Genomic DNA, 21681 nt, shown 5'->3' with positions numbered 1-21681 from the left:
CAGCTAAAAAAAGGGCAGCATGTTATAATGAGAGACAGATCCTGAACAAAAATGAAATACAAAAAAACAAAAGTCAGGCTCTAGAGATCGCCAAACAGACTCACAGCTCTGACTAAAAAAATGAAGAAATAAGCCAGAAAAGCAAAGGCCAAGAGATGGCTGCAAACGAATAGCACCATAAAAACCGACCCGCCCTGAGTTAAGACTGAGGAATGCAAAAGACACAAGAAATCCCAGATTAAGCGAACTTCCCACTGAACCAGTCAACATTTAAAAATGTAGACATGTAGATCCACTCTATCTGGCTAACGACACAAGCAGTGCCTCACGATTGTCTGCCAGTAAAAATGACAGGCATTCACCCGTACTGGCTAACACAGGACAATTTGGATTACACTGGAACTCCTACATGGACAAAAGGTCAGCTCCTGATGACCAAACTCTGCACCGACTGAACTGCCTATAAATTTATTCCCCACACTTAAGAGGGCATAGCATGGTTAATAGGAAGGAACTGATGAGGAAGATGAAGAGTCAAGGTTGAGATATGGAGTTACTATCAGCCACCTCCTATGCAAATTAACATCAAGCTATAAAACAGAAGTCAGCATGACACAGACTCTCCAATCCACCTCTACAAGATCTACAACAAGGACATTGGAGATTCTATTTAGTTTGGAAATACTGTATATGACCACATGCTTGCAAAGATAGAGAGCGTGGAGCGTGATGAGGACTGATGGTGTGGAGTTATCAAAGGGAAGAATTGCTGACACACATGACAAGAAAGAAAATATGAAACTAGGTAAAAATTAACACTTAAGATGGCAGCCGTAGCAATGGCATCCTATTGGACTATGAAACCATAATGCAAATTAAGCATGTTGTCTTGGACACATGTACAACTTTGGTTTATTTTTTGGATTAAAAGACCAGAATATATAACTCCAAAAACGACAATAATAATAATGTGATCATTACTGATATTTTACCATCTCTGGAAAATCAATTTATCCAGCGGATTTAGAGCCGTGCTTACAACTGGTGCTGGAACCAACAAGACAATAAACATGTCTTTAATTGCACCATCTGGCGAATTTGTTACTTGGAGAGAGCCAAATTGATTGGGTGATACATTTCCTCTACTTGTGTGTCTGTTCACTGTCCGAGAAAAGAGCTCCCTGTCCAATCTACCGTGTGCCTCTGCAGAATTTTATGAACCGCAGTAGTGATAAAGTACTGGAAACTCCAGTCTCCTAAGAAGTACAGCCCCAGAGCTTATAAAGTAGTTCTACATTGAAGAACTAGCTACTGTACTTATAAAAAGACTGTTAATCTGAGAACATAGAAAGGTTATTTTAATTCCCAGCAGGAAAAATGTGATAACCATAGAATGGATTGACTTTGTTATGGTTATAAAGGGTAGCAGTGATCCTCACCTGCCCTTAGTATGACTGTTCCAGCACTGGTCTTCGTCCATCTCTGTCAGATTGCTCTTCGTACAGATGTCATCTGGCAGTTTAGACCAGAATCTCTTGGACTCCTTCAACTTCCCTTTAATGTCCATCACCTGAAAAGAGAGAAAACAATTAAATTGATAATTTTAAATTTGAAAAACAAAGAAAGGTGGGTGAGAAATGAATGCGTACAAGTAACAAATACTAAATTATTCATAAACGTTCCTTCTAGTACTTTCAGTTAAAACCAAAAGATACAAATAATATAAAAAGATTTTCAAAGAGACACACAGTGGCCACTGAAACTCAAAGCTAACATGACTGTAGCAGCCTTAAATAGTTCTAGCTCTGTCTCAGACTATGACACATTATGATTTTAAACATTCATGTCACAGCAGGAGTTTCTTGTTGCACAACCCCTTCTGTTCATTTATCCCATATGGAGATAAGTACTGGAGCTATGCGTGTGTGTCCATATTTTGGTTCTCCTCCACTTCAATCCATATTGTGCCCAACTCTGTATCATACAAGACATACTTGGTGTCTTGACTTTGATATTTGGCAAGAGTGGTTACCCCCGACTGATTCCATCTGGACTCAGCAAGAAGTTGGAGTTAGTGATGAACAAACAGACAAAATGAGGAATCATCATCTACAGGAGCTAATTGAGTTGCTTTTGTCATTCTGCGGAGGTTGGAAGCCATCATGAAATCAACATACAAAAGTGTAATACATCTGAACACAGGGGTGAGATCCTTCGTAAATATGCAACATATGTTAAAATCAGGGCTTTGACCCGGTTCATGGAACGAAAACGAAAACCTGAAACTTTTGGTATTTTGGCAGGAACGAAAGAGCAGAGGGAAGTAGCGGCTATCAGCAGCAGTTAGGAAAAGGAAGGTCTCCCTCACAATATAATCATAACAGGTAAACACTGCAGTGTATCAATCTTAAAAATGTATGATTTAGACATTAACTCATTGGCTGCAGTCATTTTCATATATCTATAATTATAGTGTACGTATAGTATATAAACTGATTGCTTTACTAGCCAATTTAAAAGTCCTTAAGTAACCGTATTTTGTGCACCATTCGGCTCATTGTATAAAGAGACGCAGTCTAAATTACAAAGTTTATTTTTGTACCTTAACCGGACACACAGCACACCTTATTGTTCGGTGTATGCTTGCTAACGGAAGCAAAAAGGTGACTGTGGTTGAACTGTGTTGTACTACGTATTTAAATTAAAAAAAATACACCGACATTATTTTTAAATATGTTTTCATTTCTTTATTTTTTGATAAATCTGTGCTAAATCTTTCAGAGTCCTCATCTTCGGTCTGCATTGAATAGCTCGGCAATTTCACTATTGCTGACCGTCACGTTTCCAGGTGGCTGTCCGGTAATGTTGCCGGCTTTTGCAAAACTTAGGACAAAAGTCGAAGCAGACACATTAGTCCAGGATCCACTATCCACCACATATTGTGGGGGTGTAACTCGCAGTCTAACTCGCTCGGCACTGCCTCCAGTCCTGGTAAACGTGTGTTCACATCTCTAATCCATCACTCCACGACGCACGCAGCTTAACTTTAAAGGCTCTGTTTACTCCGATGTCCAGTGGTTGGAGTTCTTTCGTTATTCCTCCCAGGATGATGACAAGCTCCAAATTCAGCCTCTTGACGTGTTTTTGACAGAAGCGGTGGTGTGGGCGTGCATGGAGTCACAGATCAAGAGAGATGGCGAAGCGTGAAAAAAGCCCCCTGGTCTCTTAACGTGAACCGGAACAACTGGAACTGATAACCTGGAGTTTACATGTTGCGTCGTAAGCGTGTCTCTTCAGTGACGCCACCGTCATGGGTCTTTAGCCAAACAAATGTGGTTAACAGCAATCAACTGTATTGTATACCGGTACCTACCGGAGGTGTGCCGGACATAGCCTCGCGTCATGTTCTCTAATTGGTCTGTCGCTGCCGGCATACGTAGTGACGCCCTATGTCTGTGGAAAATGACCGATTGGAGCGCTGACTAAAATCACACAAAAACATTTTTACAGATTTTTACACATAAAACGCTTAATGTTAAAAGGCACAGCGTTGGTTTTTGAGAAATTTTAAGGCTTTTAAGCGCGTCTTATCATGCGCTAAATACGGCACCTACATATTTATATTCACAATGAACGTTATTAATCGGTTCAGGAACTTTAATTTTTTGTTCTAACTGGTTCAGGAACGTCAGTCTATGGGTGGAACGCAAAACCGGAAACGTTATAATTCCGTTTCTGTTCGGAACGAACCGATTGGCAAAAGATTCTGGTTCGAAGCCCTGGTTAAAATACAGTGATACCTCTACTTCTGAATGTCTCTACTTACGAAATTTTCTACTTACAAAATTTCTCAGCGGGAAAATATTTCCTCTACTTACTAAAGAAATTTTGATTTATGTAATGTAAAAACACAATATTGGCTGATACTCAAATCTCCCACAGGTTCCTGAATGCAACATTCTCATGCCATTGGCTATTACCTATTACATATCTTCCTGGCATCCCATTGGTTAAGACAGATGCTACTCCACCTCTGTGTGGAGCTAGAACGGTCCTTATGGAGTGTGTTCGGCATTCGGCACTCGACCCGTGAGGTGTTCTGATAGTTTTGTGCAAATATAATAACTTTTTCAGTATTCACTATGGACCCCAAGAAAGTGACGGAGAAAAGAGGAAGAAAAAAAGAAGAAGAAGAAAAGAGTTTTTTTGTCCATACAAACAAAGCAAGAGATAATAGAAAAGCATGAGAAAGGGATGTGTTTGGTTGATCTCGCCACAGAATATGGCCGTAATGCATCTACAGTCCCCACGTTATTAAAACAAAAGGAAGTTTAAGGAGTTTAAGGCATTGCGTGGGTGGTTGGAGAAGTTCAACATGAGGACGGGAATTCATTCTGTTGTTTGGCATCCTGAGATAGGAGCGCATGAACCAAAGAGGGCAAAAAATTTACTCTATTCTTTGTTTTTTACGTTATGTACAACTCTCATTAATTATGAATAATCTAATTGTAACATGTATTTGTTACATGTTTTGATGTATTTTTATGCTTCATAAAACATTTATGTTGTAATTTTGGGGGGCTTGGAATGGATTAAGGTATTTGCATGGAAAACGAGTCTCTACTGACGTAATTTTTTACTTACGTAATTTCTTCCGGAACCAATTAATTTCGTAAGTTGAGATACCACTGTATTGGAGAGGCAAATACTCGCTGTCAATGATATAAATTTTTGAGGATACAGCTTGCCTTCATTTTGAAGTAAATTAAATAATCTTTAAAGCTTTTTGTCAGAAATATATTTTGTAATCTCCCCTCACTCAAAAAGATTTGCAACAGGTTTTAGACAGGGAATGACAGTTTAGCCACAAAAAAAAAGACAATAATACTGAACTTATGGTTGTATTATATAAATTATTACATTATATAGTTATTGCACAAACAGGATGAAGTTCATTACTCTTGTCACTGACCAATAACTGCATAATTACCTCAATTTGATTTTTTTAAAACAAATAGTATGTTCATTTTAGTTGCAAAAAATTCTCCTACTTGGGCACAGTATGTTTTTGCGTTCTCTAAAGTTGATGAGGTGTAGAGGGTCAGGTACAAACACACACACATACACAAACACATACACACTGACACATGGACGCACACACGCACACACACGCACGCACGCACGCACACACACACACACACACACACACACACACACACACACACACACACACACACACACAAATCCCTAAATCATAAAATATACACACAATCTGAACTACAGGTGAGGTATTCAATGACTGTGTGTATGTTTGTGTGTGTGTCTGTGTGTGTTAAAATACATTTTTGCTAGGAATAATGGTGTTGGAGGGTCATGACCTCCTCTGTGAAATTCTATTGCTTTAAACAGCATTGCAATTTTTTCTGTAAATTGTTTTGGGCTTGAAGCAATTTCAGCAGCTGAATTCTTTGAGGCCTTGAAAAGTCGACTGTAACGTTTCTGTCTCATATAATTTGTCAACATATATTTCAGAAACAATATTTGATGTAATACAAAGCTCAGCGCCTCTTTTTTTATATTTATATATATAGTAGTTGGATTAAGCTGCCAATGTAAACAATATTTTGATGAATGTATTTCAGAGTCCATTTTAGACTAATTCTGCGTATACTGTACATACACACATTATTGTACATTATACACAAAAACACACGCACACACATATTATGTATATTATGATCAGTAAATTGTACGCACTTGGGATTTAAAAAAAAAAATGCATATGACAACAAACTGAAGAATATAACTTTTATTGCCCTTTCCAGGTCTTTCATCCTTATGTGGTAAGTAATGACAAAATATGGACCTTAAATTGTGACTCGTTTTGCCAATACTGTAAAAAGAAATCAATCAATAAATACCTGTAAATGATATTCAATGCTTCTGTTTAATTTTTATGTGAGCAAAGTCAGCAGTCGTAAACGTTTATTTCAGAGGTCAGGAATGAGTTTTTAACAATAACAAAACAGTCTGTGTGAATTGAATTACTGTATAAAATTCTGATAAGTTTTTAGTATTATTTTAATATTTTACTGTTTAAACAACTGCAATAATTATAAAATCAGTCTATGAATACAAAATAAAAATTGGAGACCAGTAAAATTTTGAACCCCATTTGCTTTTTAAGTAAAGGAGCAAATAAGCGCATAGTTTGCAATTGTAAAATTATGTTTGCAAATAATTTCATGGCCTAAATTGAGTTCAAGACCGTAATTAAATTTTGCAGCCATTGAAATTTACTTATGTGGGTAGGTTAATAAAATTTTTACAGAAATGTTTTGGTGAAGCTGCATAAAATCGGGTAGAACCACAAAGTCTCAAGCTACTGTATGTGTTACAACTACGAACTGTGACCGCTAACCAGCCACTTATCCTTGCTGACCTTTCAATGACAAGATGTGAAAGTGTCCATCTTACCATTAACTCAAAAACTAGAGTCAAACATAGAGGTAGCATTATGTGCAGCTCAGTGGCTGCGATTTTCTCTTGGGTGATCTGTAAAACAAACAACCAGCCACAGTGCCCATACAGCCAGTCAGCTTCCTGGTAAATACGCTGACCTCTGCAGCTCACACATACCCTGCTGCCAGGCCTGCTGTTCATCTCAGAGACTCCATTTTAGTCAAAACGCCAACAAGTTCATATTTGGTCACCATAGATCCAAACCAGTAGGTATTACTGAGATATTGAATGTTACTGAGCTGGATGAACCAGCTCCTGGATGAACCTTTTTTTTTCAATCTCAAAAAAGAGCTGTTGATATTAATGTTTGCCCTCTAGTCCAAGTCGAAATCTCAATGCGGTAGGTAATACGCCAGTTAGCTTGGTATGCTAATGTTTGCATCCATGCAAACACAAACACAACATTTGCTATATTTGACATTACTGTGTACTCCAAACACTATTATTATTTACTTCACTATAGAGTAGTAAATAAAAGCCCACACATTACCTAGAGTCTTTAAGAGCAGGGTCTAGGTCCTGAATGACGTGACAAATTTCATCTCTGGAAGAGTGAGGTTACAGAGAGAAGAGATCAAGAAGGTGGAGGATTTTAAGTACTAAGGGTCAACAGTCCAGAGCAATGGAGAGCGTGGAAAAGAGGTGCAGAAGCGTGTACAGGCAGGATGGAACGGGTGGAGGAAAGTGTCAGGTGTGATGTGTGATAGAAGAGTTTCAGCTAAAATGAAAGGAAAGGTGTACAAAACTGTGGTGAGACCAGCGATGTTGTTTGGTCTAGAGACAGTGTCACTGAGGAAAAGACAGGAGACAGAGCTGGAGGTAGCAGAGATGAAGATGCTGAGGTTCTCTCTGGGAGTGACCAGGAAGGATAGGATCAGGAATGAGTACATCAGAGGGACAGCACATGTTAGAGGTTTTGGAGATAAAGTCAGAGAGGCCAGACTGAGATGGTTTGGACATGTCCAGAGGAGAGATAGTGAATATATTGGTAGAAGTCCAAAGCTGTTTAAATCAATGTACTGGACTTTAAGAAAGTTCTTGAAGATGTTTCAAAAGTAAAAGTCAAAAGTCAAACTTTCTTTATTTGTCATTATGCACATACAGGGATGGTACAACAACATTTCAAGAGACTTCTTCAGAAGGATGCTGAGTTTTAATCTGTCAGGCAGGAGGCCTAGAGGAAGACCAAAGAGGAGGTTTATGGACGTAGTGAAAGAGGACATGAAGGTAGTTGGTGTGAGAGAAGAGGATGCAGAAGACAGGGTTAGACGGAGGCAACTGATTTGCTGTGGCGACCCCTGAAGGGAAAAGCCGAAAGGAGAAGAAGACAAAAAACACAGTAAAGCCTTGGGTCTTAACAGGACATGAAAGAACCTGGAATGCTAGGAAGCCACTACAGGGTCTTCTACTATTTAATGTGGTAATCCTGTCATGGAGGCACTAAAGCCGGTTAGACTTCAGACCTGCTGGTGTCACCACCCCACAAGGGTGAGAGGGACATATTTTTTTATGTATACACACACACACACACACACACACACACACACACACACACACACACACACACACACACACACACACACACACACACACACACACACACACACACACACACACACACACACATAGCTTACCATCACCAAGTATGAATGAGGAGTGAATGAATAATAGATCCGATGTAAAGCGTCTTTGAGTGTCCAGGAAGGCGCTATATAAATCCATTATTATAATTATTATTTGTACCTTTTGTAAAAGAGAACTTTCATATCACCGAAGCAGCTCCAGCCTAACGTAGCATTTAAATGCAAAACATGTCAAGGGCACATATGCAGTTGAACGTTAGCTTAACCTTTTAAAGGAAAAGCCTGTTGGCATTGTGTTGAGCCACTTTTTCATTTCATTTTGTAATAAACTGCCGCATTTTGTAATAAATTTTGCCGCATTATGTAATAACTTATTATATTTTGAGAAGATTATAACAAAACGCACCTGTAACTTTTTTATTTTCTAGGAAATGAAATAACATGGTGCATTATGTAATAATACCTATTATTGTTGTTTGTTAAACAATTAATTTATACAAGAGTAACTGTTGTTGTTTTTTATGCAATTTCCCTTAGAGCTATGTAGCCCAATAAATCTATGTATGACAAAATACTCCAAATATAACTTTAGTTGCCTATTTGAAGTTTGGAATTATATAGGCCAATAACTTATGGCCAAATCCAAAGCTCTACATGGTCTGTCACTCAGCCAGGGAGGGGAGGGCGGGCTGTAATCTGATTGGCTACTCCATCAGTTCTACAAAGATCATGTGCTGCTTGCATGCTTAACTGGGACAGCCACCAGAGTTCAACATGATGCCAGGTAAGAAAAAACTGTGCCAAATATTATCTGTGTAATTGAATATATGGAAGTATTAAGACATTTTGCAGTTGATCTAAATTTATGTAGATGTTTTGCCCTTGATAAGAAATTATATGACTGAATTTAAACCTGCATTGTCCAAGTTATGCTCACTGCATTAAAAAAAGTTTCTTAAGTAAAACTGAAATCTATGCCTCTAATTACATATTGAAAGTTAATAACTTAAAGCAGGACATATTTGAAGGAAAACTGTGCATGTGCAAAAAAAACGACACACACACACACACACACACACACACACACACACACACACACACACACACACACACACACACACACACACACACACACACACACACACACACAATAGTAGACAGCTCAAAATAAAGTGAATATTTAAACAACAAATCCCAGATCACAATGAATGAGGCATTCTGGTTAATAATGTATATATTATTTACATAGTGGAATGAGTTGGAAACAAAATACTATGTGCATCAGAAGGAAGGGCCCACTGCACCAGCATATGGTCTTACACTGGGTGGAACCCTTGATTTTAATTGTTTTGAGTAGACTAGTGTACATTATAGCGTTTTTTAACAGGAGGAATGAAAAGCTATGAACCATCTATATCTTAAATGGCAATACAACTTTGGGGATGAACTTTTTTTGTCATTGTAAGAACTTAAACTGTACTTTGCCGATCTTAATTAATTTGGATAACAAATAACTTGCTGTTTTGGTCTAAAATGGTTTAAGATGAATGCCAAATTTTACAGTTCCAAGCTGTTTCAAAGCTTGCCTCTCTGTTCACCCCTCTCATGTGTTATTCGATGGATAGATCTTCATTGTGAACAACAGCTTTGATATTTGTGCTTCACCCTTCACTGTAAGTCTAATTATGTAGTTTAACTTAGTAATTCACTTCTTCCTACTTTAGCCATATGGAGAATGTTGGATAAGAGAGCAATACCTTCCCTGTGTGAAGTCACTGAAAACCATTGGCTGAATGAGTGAAGCTGAATACCTAACATTCCATGAAATTAATTAACACAGTCATAAATAGTAAGCATCGAAATAGCTATTAAAAGGCTAAAAATGTTATAACAGGTGTGAAAACCATAAATTTGTTAAAACCTTGGTTTTCAGTATTCCTACAAAAGCAAAAAATTATAACCCTGACCTGCACCCTGCTGGGGCTCATTGTAGGCCATGGACAAAAGCAAGCAATGACCAAGGAAATGTACAATGTTGTAGCTAGCAAGTTGAGAGGAGAGTTTCATGTTCTAGTTTCTGAACGCACAAGAATTCAACAAAATGCCTTGGTGTGTCTCTGGAGAAATCAAGGGGTCTATTCTCTCAGTGAGGATGGGCAGACACTGCTGTGTGCCGGCAAGCCAGTCATGCTACAGTCTTGTCCGTGGTGCAAAAAAGGTTGGGGACCACTGCCTTACGCCATATTGTCCATGTGATTCCTTCTGGAAGATGGGCCTAGATTGGTTGGGCACCGTGATTGGTTTGTCGCTTGATTGATGGGTACTGGGTGGAGTTGGTGACAGCGCGATACTGATTGAAGTGAGCTTTTTCAAATATATAGGTGGGGAAATACTGTGAATTGTTTAGTGGTGATCAGATTTTGTTATTTTGTATCTTAGGGGATAAATACTTTCCACATTTTTAAACACTTGAGTTGAGCAAAAACTACATTTGGTCAAAATAAATTATGTGCATCTCATCAAAATATGCCTCTATACCCTGAGCCAAAGTCAAATATAGCCTTGTGAAAAGGCAAATCTTTGATGTGGTGCAGTCTCCAGCGGTGCATGTTAATAATTTTGACCCATGTCTTTATGAGTCAGATGTACCTGCTCAATTTTCAGTCATGAAATTGGCTCTAAAGCGTGTAGCAATTTAACCTCATCAAACAGATAGTTAAATAAATCAGAAAGGAATTATTTGCTTATCTCATCAGTCAAGCTTTCCACTATGATCTTTTCTCATTCATTCACTTTCCATAACGACTTATCCTTTGCAGGAAATAGAACCTATACAAACTGGCAAGAGAGATAGAGCACACCCTCGACTGCAAGCTCATCACAGAAAGGCAGATAATCAATTCATGCCTATTGTCATACCTACTGGCAACTGCCAATTCACCGACATTGGATTTTTGCATAGCAGCATTCTGGACTGTGGGAATGTCAGAGAAACCAGAGAGAACCCACATAGCAAATGGGAAACCATGTCAAGTCTGTGTAGGCTCTCAGTTATCCAGGTCATGGTTACCCAAATCTGTTTAAATCAATCCACTGGACTAAAGTTTTTGAAGATGTTTCGTCTCAAGATGTTTCTTCGGAACTGAAGAAGTCTCTTGAATGAGAGACAAATTGTCAGTGGATTGATTTAAACAGCTTTGGGAAACCATGTCAACTAAACAGAGAAAGATCCTGAGCATGCCGGCAAACCCAGAACCTTCATGTTCTAAGGCAACAGTACTACTCCCCAAAACACTGTACCTGCTGGTGTATCACAAGTTCTTTAATATGGATGCTGTCTTATTTTAGTTTTATACACAGCTGGAGTACAGAGCCACTGCTGACTGAAGCAAGTACACAACGTGAAATGCCTGCGGTTACACCTATGTGTTAACAGCAAGTTAACACATAGCTAAGATCACACATGGGCGATTGACAAAGTCTATATTAATCAGTTTCTTATTATCAGTGTGACCCACTATCACATCGTTTATGAGAAGAAATTATAGATCACAGCCAAAACAAACAGGTTGCCAGTCCAGTCAAATGACTCAGTACTCAAATGATACAATACTCAATTTCAGAAAGAATTAATAATAAATGGAGAATAAAAAACATCTTCTTTAAAAAATAAATCTCAAATTTGAACAGCAGAAGACAAAATGAGGATATTGAGATAATATTTACTAAAATTAGAAGAAAAATCATAACAGGATGTGGCAGGACAATTCTGCAATCTGTTGATCCAGATGGAAAGGCATTTGAATAACAGACAGGGCTTTGCAGGATGATCTCAAGGTGTGCTGTGGTTAATGAAGATATAAGAGACCAGAAGGAGGTTTAAATACTTTCAAAAAATAAAAACAAATTTAGAGACAATGCCAGTGTCAGCATGAAAGTGGATAACATGCATTTCCCACTCTAGTCCTCCGAAGAAAAAAATACATAGTCCATAGTTCCACAATGGGCTCAGAAACCTAAACCCTGCACCTGTATTCTGGCGATGTCCATGGAATTTGGAGGCTTGCCTGAGTGACCCTTTCACTCTTATACTGCCCTCCCTCCATGACCCTGTGACCGGTTGGCTTCCTCACAAGAAGTCATCTCCATTCTAACTATGTAGCTGGTTGTCCATCATATCTTCACACGGAGAACAGCAGTTTCATCATAACCTACGGTTATGATATCAATCCAACCCATCCACAGTCAGTCCGTGCTGGTGTCCATGTTACTGAATTATTCATTAATTTCTGTCCCAGGTTATTACTGTTGTGGCAATTAAAGGGTGTGAGACTCTTTCTATATATGCTGGTTGTTTTATAGCTTTACTCAAAAAGACATTCACAACTTAACATTTAATGTCCCCTATCTAAATAACAAAAATTATTAACATCTGCATTTGTTACCTGGATTAAAAAAAGGGTAGAATAGATTTTTCTAACGATTTCGGGGACTGAGATTTAATATTGGAGTTTGTATGATGAGTTTTGGATATATTCCAGTGTCATCAGCTCAATACTACGGAAGCGTAGAGCTGCCACACCAAGAAAATAAAAACCGGGACGTATCACGTTATTTCGTGATACGTATCTCGGAATTTCGTGATAGTATCTCGGAATTTCGTGATACGTATCTCGGAATTTCGTGATAGTATCACGTAATTTTGTGATACGTATCTCGTTATTTTGTGATACGTTTCACGAAATAACGTGATAGGACTTTTTAAAGTGGTTTCATTTACTGTCTGCTGGCCATCAGTAAATCATGGCTCCTTTACATGATGCCATTGAATTATATGTCATGCTTGGCTTGAGACATGGTGAGATTTTACAGTTATTGGGCTCCGTGGATGACATTTATATAAGCATGCGTACCCTAAGTCGACACTTGAAAAAGATGGGGCTATACTCGAGGAAAAACGAGTCGGACCCTCTTGAGGGTCGTTCCTCATTGATGAGCTGGAGAGACACGGCCGGCTGCATGGATACAAGCTCCATCATGTCAACATAACATTCATTCATTCATTCATTCATCTTCTAAACCGCTTAATCCGCAAACGCAGGTCGCGGGTCAACATAACATTTTATCACGAAATTCCGAGATACGTATCACGAAATTCCGAGATACTATCACGAAATTCCGAGATACTATCACGAAATTCCGAGATACTATCACGAAATTCCGAGATACGTATCACGAAATTCCGAGATACGTATCACGAAATTCCGAGATACGTATCACGAAATTCCGAGATACTATCACGAAATTCCGAGATACTATCACGAAATTCCGAGATACTATCACGAAATTCCGAGATACGTATCACGAAATAACGTGATACGTCCCGGTTTTTATTTTCTTGGTGTGGCAGCTCTACGCTGCCGTACAATACCGTGCCATTTACTGATCTTTTTTATTTTTTAAGTCAGAATTTTTCAACTGTCAATGAGTCTCCCAAATTTTGACATTATAATGTGTTCATTCATTCATTCATTTTCTGTTGCTTCATCCGCCGTAGCGGGTCAAGGGGAGCTGGAGTTGGAGAGAACCCACGCAAACCAGGGGAGAACATGTGAACTCCGCACGGGACTCGAACCCAGAATCGCCATGTTGTGAGGCGACAGCGCTACCCGCTACGCCACCGTGCTCCCCATGATGTGTTCATCAAAACTCAAAAACCTTCATTTGTAAAGTTGCTTTTGCCGCAGTACCTTCCAGAGAAGCATCTGTTTATAAAGCCTTTTTCCCCAAAAAACATGCTTAACCTTGGGATGGAACACAAAACCAGCTGTGTATGAAAGTTCCATCTGTGCTTACATTAGTCAGGTCATGGTTTGTTTAACATGAATATGCTGTAGTCAGGCAGCTCGTACCCTCATAAATTGAGCACACATTTTAAATAATAATACGAATTATCTTCAGACAAAGATGCCATATACATTTATAGCTGTATGGTTAGTGTATGCTTTAAAACATTTGTCTGTGAAGCCGTGGAATCATATCTATACATTTAATAACCTGACACTGAATCTGAATCCTTGGGTCTATATCAGTTACACAATCTATAATGTCCTGTCAGTTCGGGTACAGGCATTAAAAGTAAGGTGGCATTCGAAAGACATCCTGTGTGAGTACCTGCAAAATCCTCCGACTATATTCTCATGACAGAAAGCTGCATTTTGTAAAATAACTCAAACTAACCAGCACTCCCATCCTTCCAAACACCTTGTGTTGCCACTGTTTATGTCTACGTGGAACAAAAATGGCCACTATTTGCTCCAGAACTTTCTTGGTATGGTCAAAAAACATACCAGCAGCAGTGCTTTCCTCTCCACTCCCCATTTTCACCTCTGGAAATGCAAACTACAACACATATTTAATATTCTGGCCAGACAGTCGCATGCTCCTCAGATCTCGCTGCTATCTTGTGCTTTTCATAGCATAAGTTATTTAGAAAATTCTGCTTCTAATCCTCTATCACCTCTGATTTTTAAATAGAAACATCATATTGAGGTAGAAGAACTTAAGGTTATGTCATTATTGCTGTTCTCTGATGGGTACCCCAAAAAATTTAAAAGATCATACAGCGCTGTGGGAGAAAAATGGCTGTATGAACCAATCTCAAACCAAATATGGATATACTGCCAATTCACCACAAGTCCACTGGTTTCTAGGTCAAATGAAGAAGAATAGGGATTGCTTTGCAGTACCGAGGATAGAAGCGGTCTCTGCATTGGGGGATTTAACTCATATAAAGAGTGGAAAAGATGTACTTAAAAAAGAAGGGACATCTCAGAAGGTGGCAACACAAAATGGTCAGTCCCTTGTTCTGCTCATTGCAATTCGGTTAGCTTACTTCAGACACCATGACTATGCTTTTTGTGATTCAGTGTTTTGAATAAGGCACTAAATAGGATTACCTTGGTTGCACTTTGGTGTACTCGAGCTTGCCAGCCTACCCGCATAGATGAGTTTAGCTCACAAGTCTGTGCTAGGCTAAAGAAAAGTAAACACCTTCCACCTTCAGGCAGGGGTGCAAACAAGTTGTCAAAGGAAACAGTGGTGGGATAATCAGCCTGGTAATGAGCACTGAGGTAGGAGCTGAGGCTGATTCCAGTGCATGCTGTGGATTTCTGGCAATGTCCACTGACAAGCTCCTCAGAGGGTTGAGCAGTCACAATTTATGGACCACTTTAAGCTTCAGATTTAGCTTGAGATGGGAAGTTATTCTAATTTGCATTGCTCAAGATAAGATGGTGCTCAGACTGGAGTGAAGAGGTGCAAACTGTTTATGGCAGAAGGTTTCTGTGTTTACTTTGTGGAAGTACAGGCAAGTTTGTGTTTTAAGGTTTTCACTGGTGACGCCAGCATTTATGAGGATATTATATATTGTTGGTTGACAACCAAATAAGGGAATTCACGCTGACTGGGACATGACAGACTACAGATTGGATAATTAATCAGACTGTCTCCATGTCATCACACTAAAAATGCAATGCTACCGCTGTACAGTCTTGTCACTGCGTTGCGATCAATCCTGGCAACAGTAGGGATTAACATACAGCAGGAAAATATTTTACCATTTCCCTTGTTTTCCATATATTAATATGCACTATGTGGGAATAAAGTGTGGTGTGATTAATATTTTGATGTTCGCAATACCCCAGTGGTCCCAAACATATTCTATAAAGGGATTTCTCTAACACTCCCCAGTTGGCAGGTTTATCGTTCATCATTACATTTATGCAGACAAAAAAATTGGAGTTAGTTTAACCTTGAAGTATTTCAAACCTGGTAATAATCAACAAACAGAATAATGCAATAATTCTCTGCTTTTTGGGATTTTTTAGGGCATATGAAGTATTATGTTATATTCACAAAGAAAGTGAAACTTCAATAACTTTAGGTTTTGTTGTTAACAAGCCAATTTCTAAGCCTGAAAGATTCATTGATGCTCAAGTAGGTCAGACTGGACTGAGCCAGAAGTTAATGCAGTTGATTTTGTCAGTAAAAAAAGGTCTAATAATGTACGATTTTTAAAGATGAGTTTCCAGAAGAATGACCTGCAAAGAAACAACCGCACAACAAAACATGACCACAGTTTGGTCATTTTTTTAGTGTGGCTCCCTGAATGCACCATACAGTGTGCATCTTATGAACACATGTCTACCACAATCATCTTTCAAGGGGCACACTGACACAGTTGTGCAAGGCTTGTTCCTTCCCACTTACGTTATTGCTCAATTATGATTTTTTCTTTGAGAGAGACCTCAATAAGCACATCCATGAAAAGGAATAACGCATTATGAACAATGCATCAGTTGGCGTGTGCGATAACTTATAACAGTATGAAAGTACTTTGAGAACACAATGTAATATGGAGCATAGAGGCGTGTAAAATAAATCACCCCACACAAACTATGTGGCTGCACAGCAAATTGGAGGACTTGGATGTCAAGATGCAATGTGGGCGTAACTGTATTTAAGCACTGCAGTGTCAAAGTGATGACCTAACTGACATGCTCCACCTGTCTGACATCATGGGACTAGAAATCCTGTTGTGTTGTATGTAGATGCTATATCTACTCTCTTCAACATACAGCTTCCAACAACTGCTGAGCAATGAAGAGCCCATGGGTGTAACACTTTATCAATATAATTAAAATATGTTCTGATTATGTTTTATGAATGTAATGAATCAATCAATACAGTCCACGCGTTACCACTATCTAATAATTCTTCTGTGATGAGAAGACCCCTTTTTTCCATTGGTCTGTGTTTTTCCATGCTCATATGCCCATTGTTGGAGCTTTTGACAACGGGAAAGGGGTCAGCATGGGTACCCCGACTGTGCTCTACAGTCCCAGTCATGTGATGATGTCTAGTCATCACAATTTGGACCTCGTCAAACTCAATTTTCATGCTTCTCACACATAAAGATTGATGACAAAAATGTTCACTTGCTCCCTAATGTATTCCACCCACTAACAGGTGCCATGATAAAAAGATAACCATGTGTTCCTCACTTTGCCTGTTAGAGGTCATGTTATGGCTGATCAGTATAAATCTCAGTTTCTTTACGTTTGGAAGAGAAAAAGAAATCGTTGCTAACATTAAACACCCAACTGTGGATAAACTATTTTTTTTAATCATTCTTGAATGTACTTTCATCAAATTTGTAGCAAACTCCACACCTACAGATATACCTTTTATCCGAGTGTTCAGAATTAATTTTCGCAAACAATCTGCTTTTATCAAATGCTTAAATAAACAATGAAATGCAACAAAAACCCACTGGCTCAGAAAGTCTGAATAAACTATCCAATATCTGTGTAAGCTACACAACAAGTATATTGAATCAAGAAAGAAGTCAGTGAAAATGAAAAATAGACATTCTATTCCTGCAAAGGGCCCACAATGAGATGAAAAACAAACTGATCTGACCTTTCAAGAACTTGTTTAATTTATATAAAATATAAATATCATTCCGATAATGAGGTTATGAATACCCTTTTCAATATGTATTACAATCCTGACTACCGAATAACAAAAGGGACACTTGAGACTTTAGTTCTGGAAATAGATTCTTCCATCATCTCTTTTGGTTGTTACGGTGTAGAGTTTATCAAATTTTTATAAACAAAAATATAGTTTGTTGTAAAACAGCTGTCTTTGGGTAGGATCTTTGGCAACCCTAACCCTAACCCTAACCCTAACAGGAGCAATACAACTACTTGGTGAGGGAATTATGTGTCTTTTTATTTCCGGTACTGTCTAAATGTATAATTATTGTAGTTGCAATAAATGTAAGCATGGTGTCATGAACCAATTTCCTGTTGTCTGATGTCGTCTAGTTGCTCGTGCCATTCCAGCCAATCAAAATAGATCTGGTATTGACCCATGAGTGTTTCAAAGCTAATATTTCTGCAGATGTTACTTTCTTAGTATCTTTTAACCCAATATACCTGTACTAAGTACGACAACTTTTCTTAAACATTTGTTCAACTTTCTTGATACAGAATTAATTTCAGTAAAAACAAGGATAGAGTGCATGATTACCACTGTCATTGGTACATAAAGAAAATAAAGAAAAACAAAAACTAAAATAAAATAAACAATCATGCAGTATACAGTTGGTGGAGGCTTGGCGGGAACCTATTTGAAGCACATCATACAATAGATAATCAGCTGTTCTGATTTTTCCTCTGACTCTGCAAGAAAACTATTGCCATTTAATAGCATGTTTCTACTGAACCGTTCTGTTTTCTTATCAAACATTCCTCTGTTCAGAAGTACTATAACATGGGCCAAGAGCACAAGGTAAAATTTTTCTTATGAAGATCAGACAAGTTACAAGGGGCAGTGATATTACAGTGTTTCATGAGCTGAAATAGCAATTTGGCCTGAAAGAGTCTACATTTCTACAAGTTTTGCAGTCCAGAGCTGGATGAATACTGGGAAACACAAAGACACACAACTTACTGTGGCATAGGTTTTTAAGGGATTATATTCATATTATTCCATTACAAACACTGTAGATAATTTAGCATTTTTTTCTCATGTGGCATAGCTAACCGTAATCACACTACTCAAAAATATACAGCTTCGTATAAACAAAAGAACATGCTTTGTTTTTGCCTTAATCTTTGTCAGCAAAATATAGAGTTCAGAAACGCTAACAGCACACACTCGTTACTGCTGCTTAAACATTACCTCAGCATACCCAGTACATTGAATTAACATTTTAGTGTGATTATCTGGAGTTAACACATCCTTCCTGTGTGCCTGCAGATCTACACAGAAATTGAGGCAACTAAAAAAAAAAAGAAAGAAGTAAAGTCCTGATCTGTAGTTCATTCCAGGATGTTGTTAAAGCTGTCACCGGTTCCATTTCATGGCATGACCCATGAGTTTCATAAATTTGGCCATTATAACGCTGCCACGGTTGGCAGTTGTGTCTGCATTAGAAGTGGTTGTACCGATTTCTCAATGACTAATCACTTTTGTATTGGAAAGGTTCTTACTATTGCTACTTAGAATCTAAAGGATATATTCCCTGGGGTTCTTTCTGTGCATTCAAACAGTCTTCCTCCAACATCTCTCTAAAACTCTTCAGTCATCTCACTTTCATGTGTATGCAATAAAAAAATCCCCATTAAAGTAGAGACATGGAATAGCAACCAATATCTGATTAATGTGACTGAAGATAAAAAATGCCCCCCCCCCCCCCATTGCTGAGAAAAACAAAACCATCATTGCCAAATCATTTCCTGGCACTGACTTTCTGTTGAAATACCAAATGGAGCGTGGAAAAGGCCTGGCCATTGCAAATGGCTGATTTACTTCTCCTCCAACTGCATCCTCACTTAAAAACAGCACTGAAAAAAACACAAATGGAGATCAAAATATTTATAAATTGGTCAAATAAATCAATAAAGCCTGGTGAACATCAAACATGTTTCCTCTGTGAACATTTGTGTAATGTCTTGGGTAATGGATAAATTGACAGTAATGTACTGTCTGTGGCATTAGTTTAGTTTGATATCTGCCTTTCACTGACAACTAGAAAAAAAGTCAATGACCAGCCTGTGAGCCGTGGAAAGACCGATAATAAATGTAAGGCAACTACTAATGGGTGGAATGGAGAGAAATACTGATTGCAGTGAATTGGTCCATTTCATGACTATACAGTTATATCATTAAACATAAACATATACAATTTATATGATAATATTCCTTATTTGACATCACTTGCATTAGTGTAACTTTTGCACATTTGGATGTTGATGCTGAAACAATATCTCAAGCAGCTCCTTAACGATGTTGAATGCCCATACAGCTGATGAGCCATGTAGCCTACACAATCAAGACACAATCAACCCACACACAACAACAAACTGCAACTGTGCAAACAATATGTGGCCAGCCATTACTGCAACAGACAAGCAATCATGACAGATGGTGTACATTGTCATGATCACCAGCACCAGCACCATCACCAGCAACACATCTCATCTGAACAAGAGCCGGATTTATTCGACATGTAGGATCCATACTGAAAAGTAGGTTTTTTTTGTCCCTAAGTCAAAAATGTCTTGAGTCCAGAAAGGAATCAATTTTACAAACCATCCACAGCCACATCTCGCCCTCTATACACCCACATTCAAACATAAATGGGCAGCAGACAACAACCCACGAATGCTGATGCATAGAAATGAGCCTGCTGATCAATGGTTCTTTATGACGAATCATGGTCGTGACTGATAAGTGAACTTAATTTATTTGGATAGCTTGACCAGCATTAGGATTAGGGATCATAATGAGGATATGGAGTGTAATAAATGTGTGAGAGCTCTCACTGGATTTATTTCCAGGCTTTACATGATCCATATGTGCAGGTGGTTAAGATGTGCCAGGTGTGATAACTGCAGAAGGCAGAATGTGTGTGTGGCAGCCTGACAGCACAGCCGTGTTCACCACAGCAATTTATGATGTACCGATAATTCATCAGTTAGTAACCATCTAGTCCGACCCTTTTATCTGCGATCCGGGGGTTGAGAAAGTGATGGCAATGCAGCACTAATGAAAATATGGAGCAGACTTTAATTTAAGATTTGAGTTGGCTGTGAAATTGAAATGTGCTTATGGAAGAATTATGGCTTCAGGTGCGAAGCACAAATGACATTCCTGATTTGAATGTTTATGATTGCTTAGATCACTAATTAACAATTTATATGAAGTGAAATGTGAATTTGTGAGTGGCATCATACTGCAATCTGTCTTCAATTTATCACCTCACCATCTGTGTCACAAATTTATCCTGCCTCCGGAATGTTTGCACACAAGGGTCAGTGTTTACATCCTGGTGAACACATTCTCCTGTCAAGTGGTATTAATGCTGTCAGCCATTCTTAATTTACTCTTGGTTCTCATCCAGTGTTGAATGTCTAGTTGTTTTTAACACATCTAGTCATTCTGTTTCACTACACCAAAGTTTCAGTTGATTAAATCAGCCTTATTTCAAGCAGAGAAATTTATCACTATTTCAAACTAGTTTTAGCCAGTACAAACTCTTTCGGTTTTTAACATTTTAGACATTCTACTCCAGGCTAGGCTAAAGGTTTTGTCAATGCACTCATATTTCACTTAATACTATCTGATAATCTGTTGAAAAACGGGCTGAATGATTGCAGTGTTGAAGGATGTGTCTGGTCCAATCGTCAATGAAATAGCTAAATCCGACCCCAGAATCAGTGAGCTGGGCTTCTTGAGAATAGACTGAGGATTAACTTCAGCAAATACAGCTGTGTGACAAACTCTACACAAGTTTTCTCTGGCTTACCCCACAAGGGATACATCATCATCTTTTGGTCCCACCTTCTTGACAGAATAGGCAAAGATTTCATTTCTTACTCCAGAACATTGCATAGTAATTTATTCATTTAATGTTTAATGATAGCCTTGTCTTCTCGAAAAAAATGTTGCAGAAAATATTTCCCACATCTCTGTGTTTTCAGAGATCACAGCTTTTGCTTTT

General features: G+C 38.4%; 1 protein-coding gene across 2 annotated transcripts in view; it reads right to left on the bottom strand.

Annotated features, from left to right (window-relative positions):
• Positions 1-21681, bottom strand: part of gpc6a (glypican 6a) — a 149682-nt gene that overhangs the window by 6933 nt on the left and 121068 nt on the right. For both annotated transcript variants that reach the window (XM_068322231.1, XM_068322239.1), the window contains one exon: positions 1440-1570. In XM_068322231.1, the coding sequence (XP_068178332.1) occupies positions 1440-1570 (131 nt within the window). The remainder of the gene's footprint in view (positions 1-1439; positions 1571-21681) is intronic.

This window comes from Antennarius striatus, chromosome 1, assembly GCF_040054535.1.
Source record: "Antennarius striatus isolate MH-2024 chromosome 1, ASM4005453v1, whole genome shotgun sequence".
NCBI lineage: Eukaryota > Metazoa > Chordata > Actinopteri > Lophiiformes > Antennariidae > Antennarius > Antennarius striatus.
The sequence above is the reverse complement of the archived record's forward strand: the minus strand, read 5'-3'. Positions and strand labels throughout refer to the sequence as shown.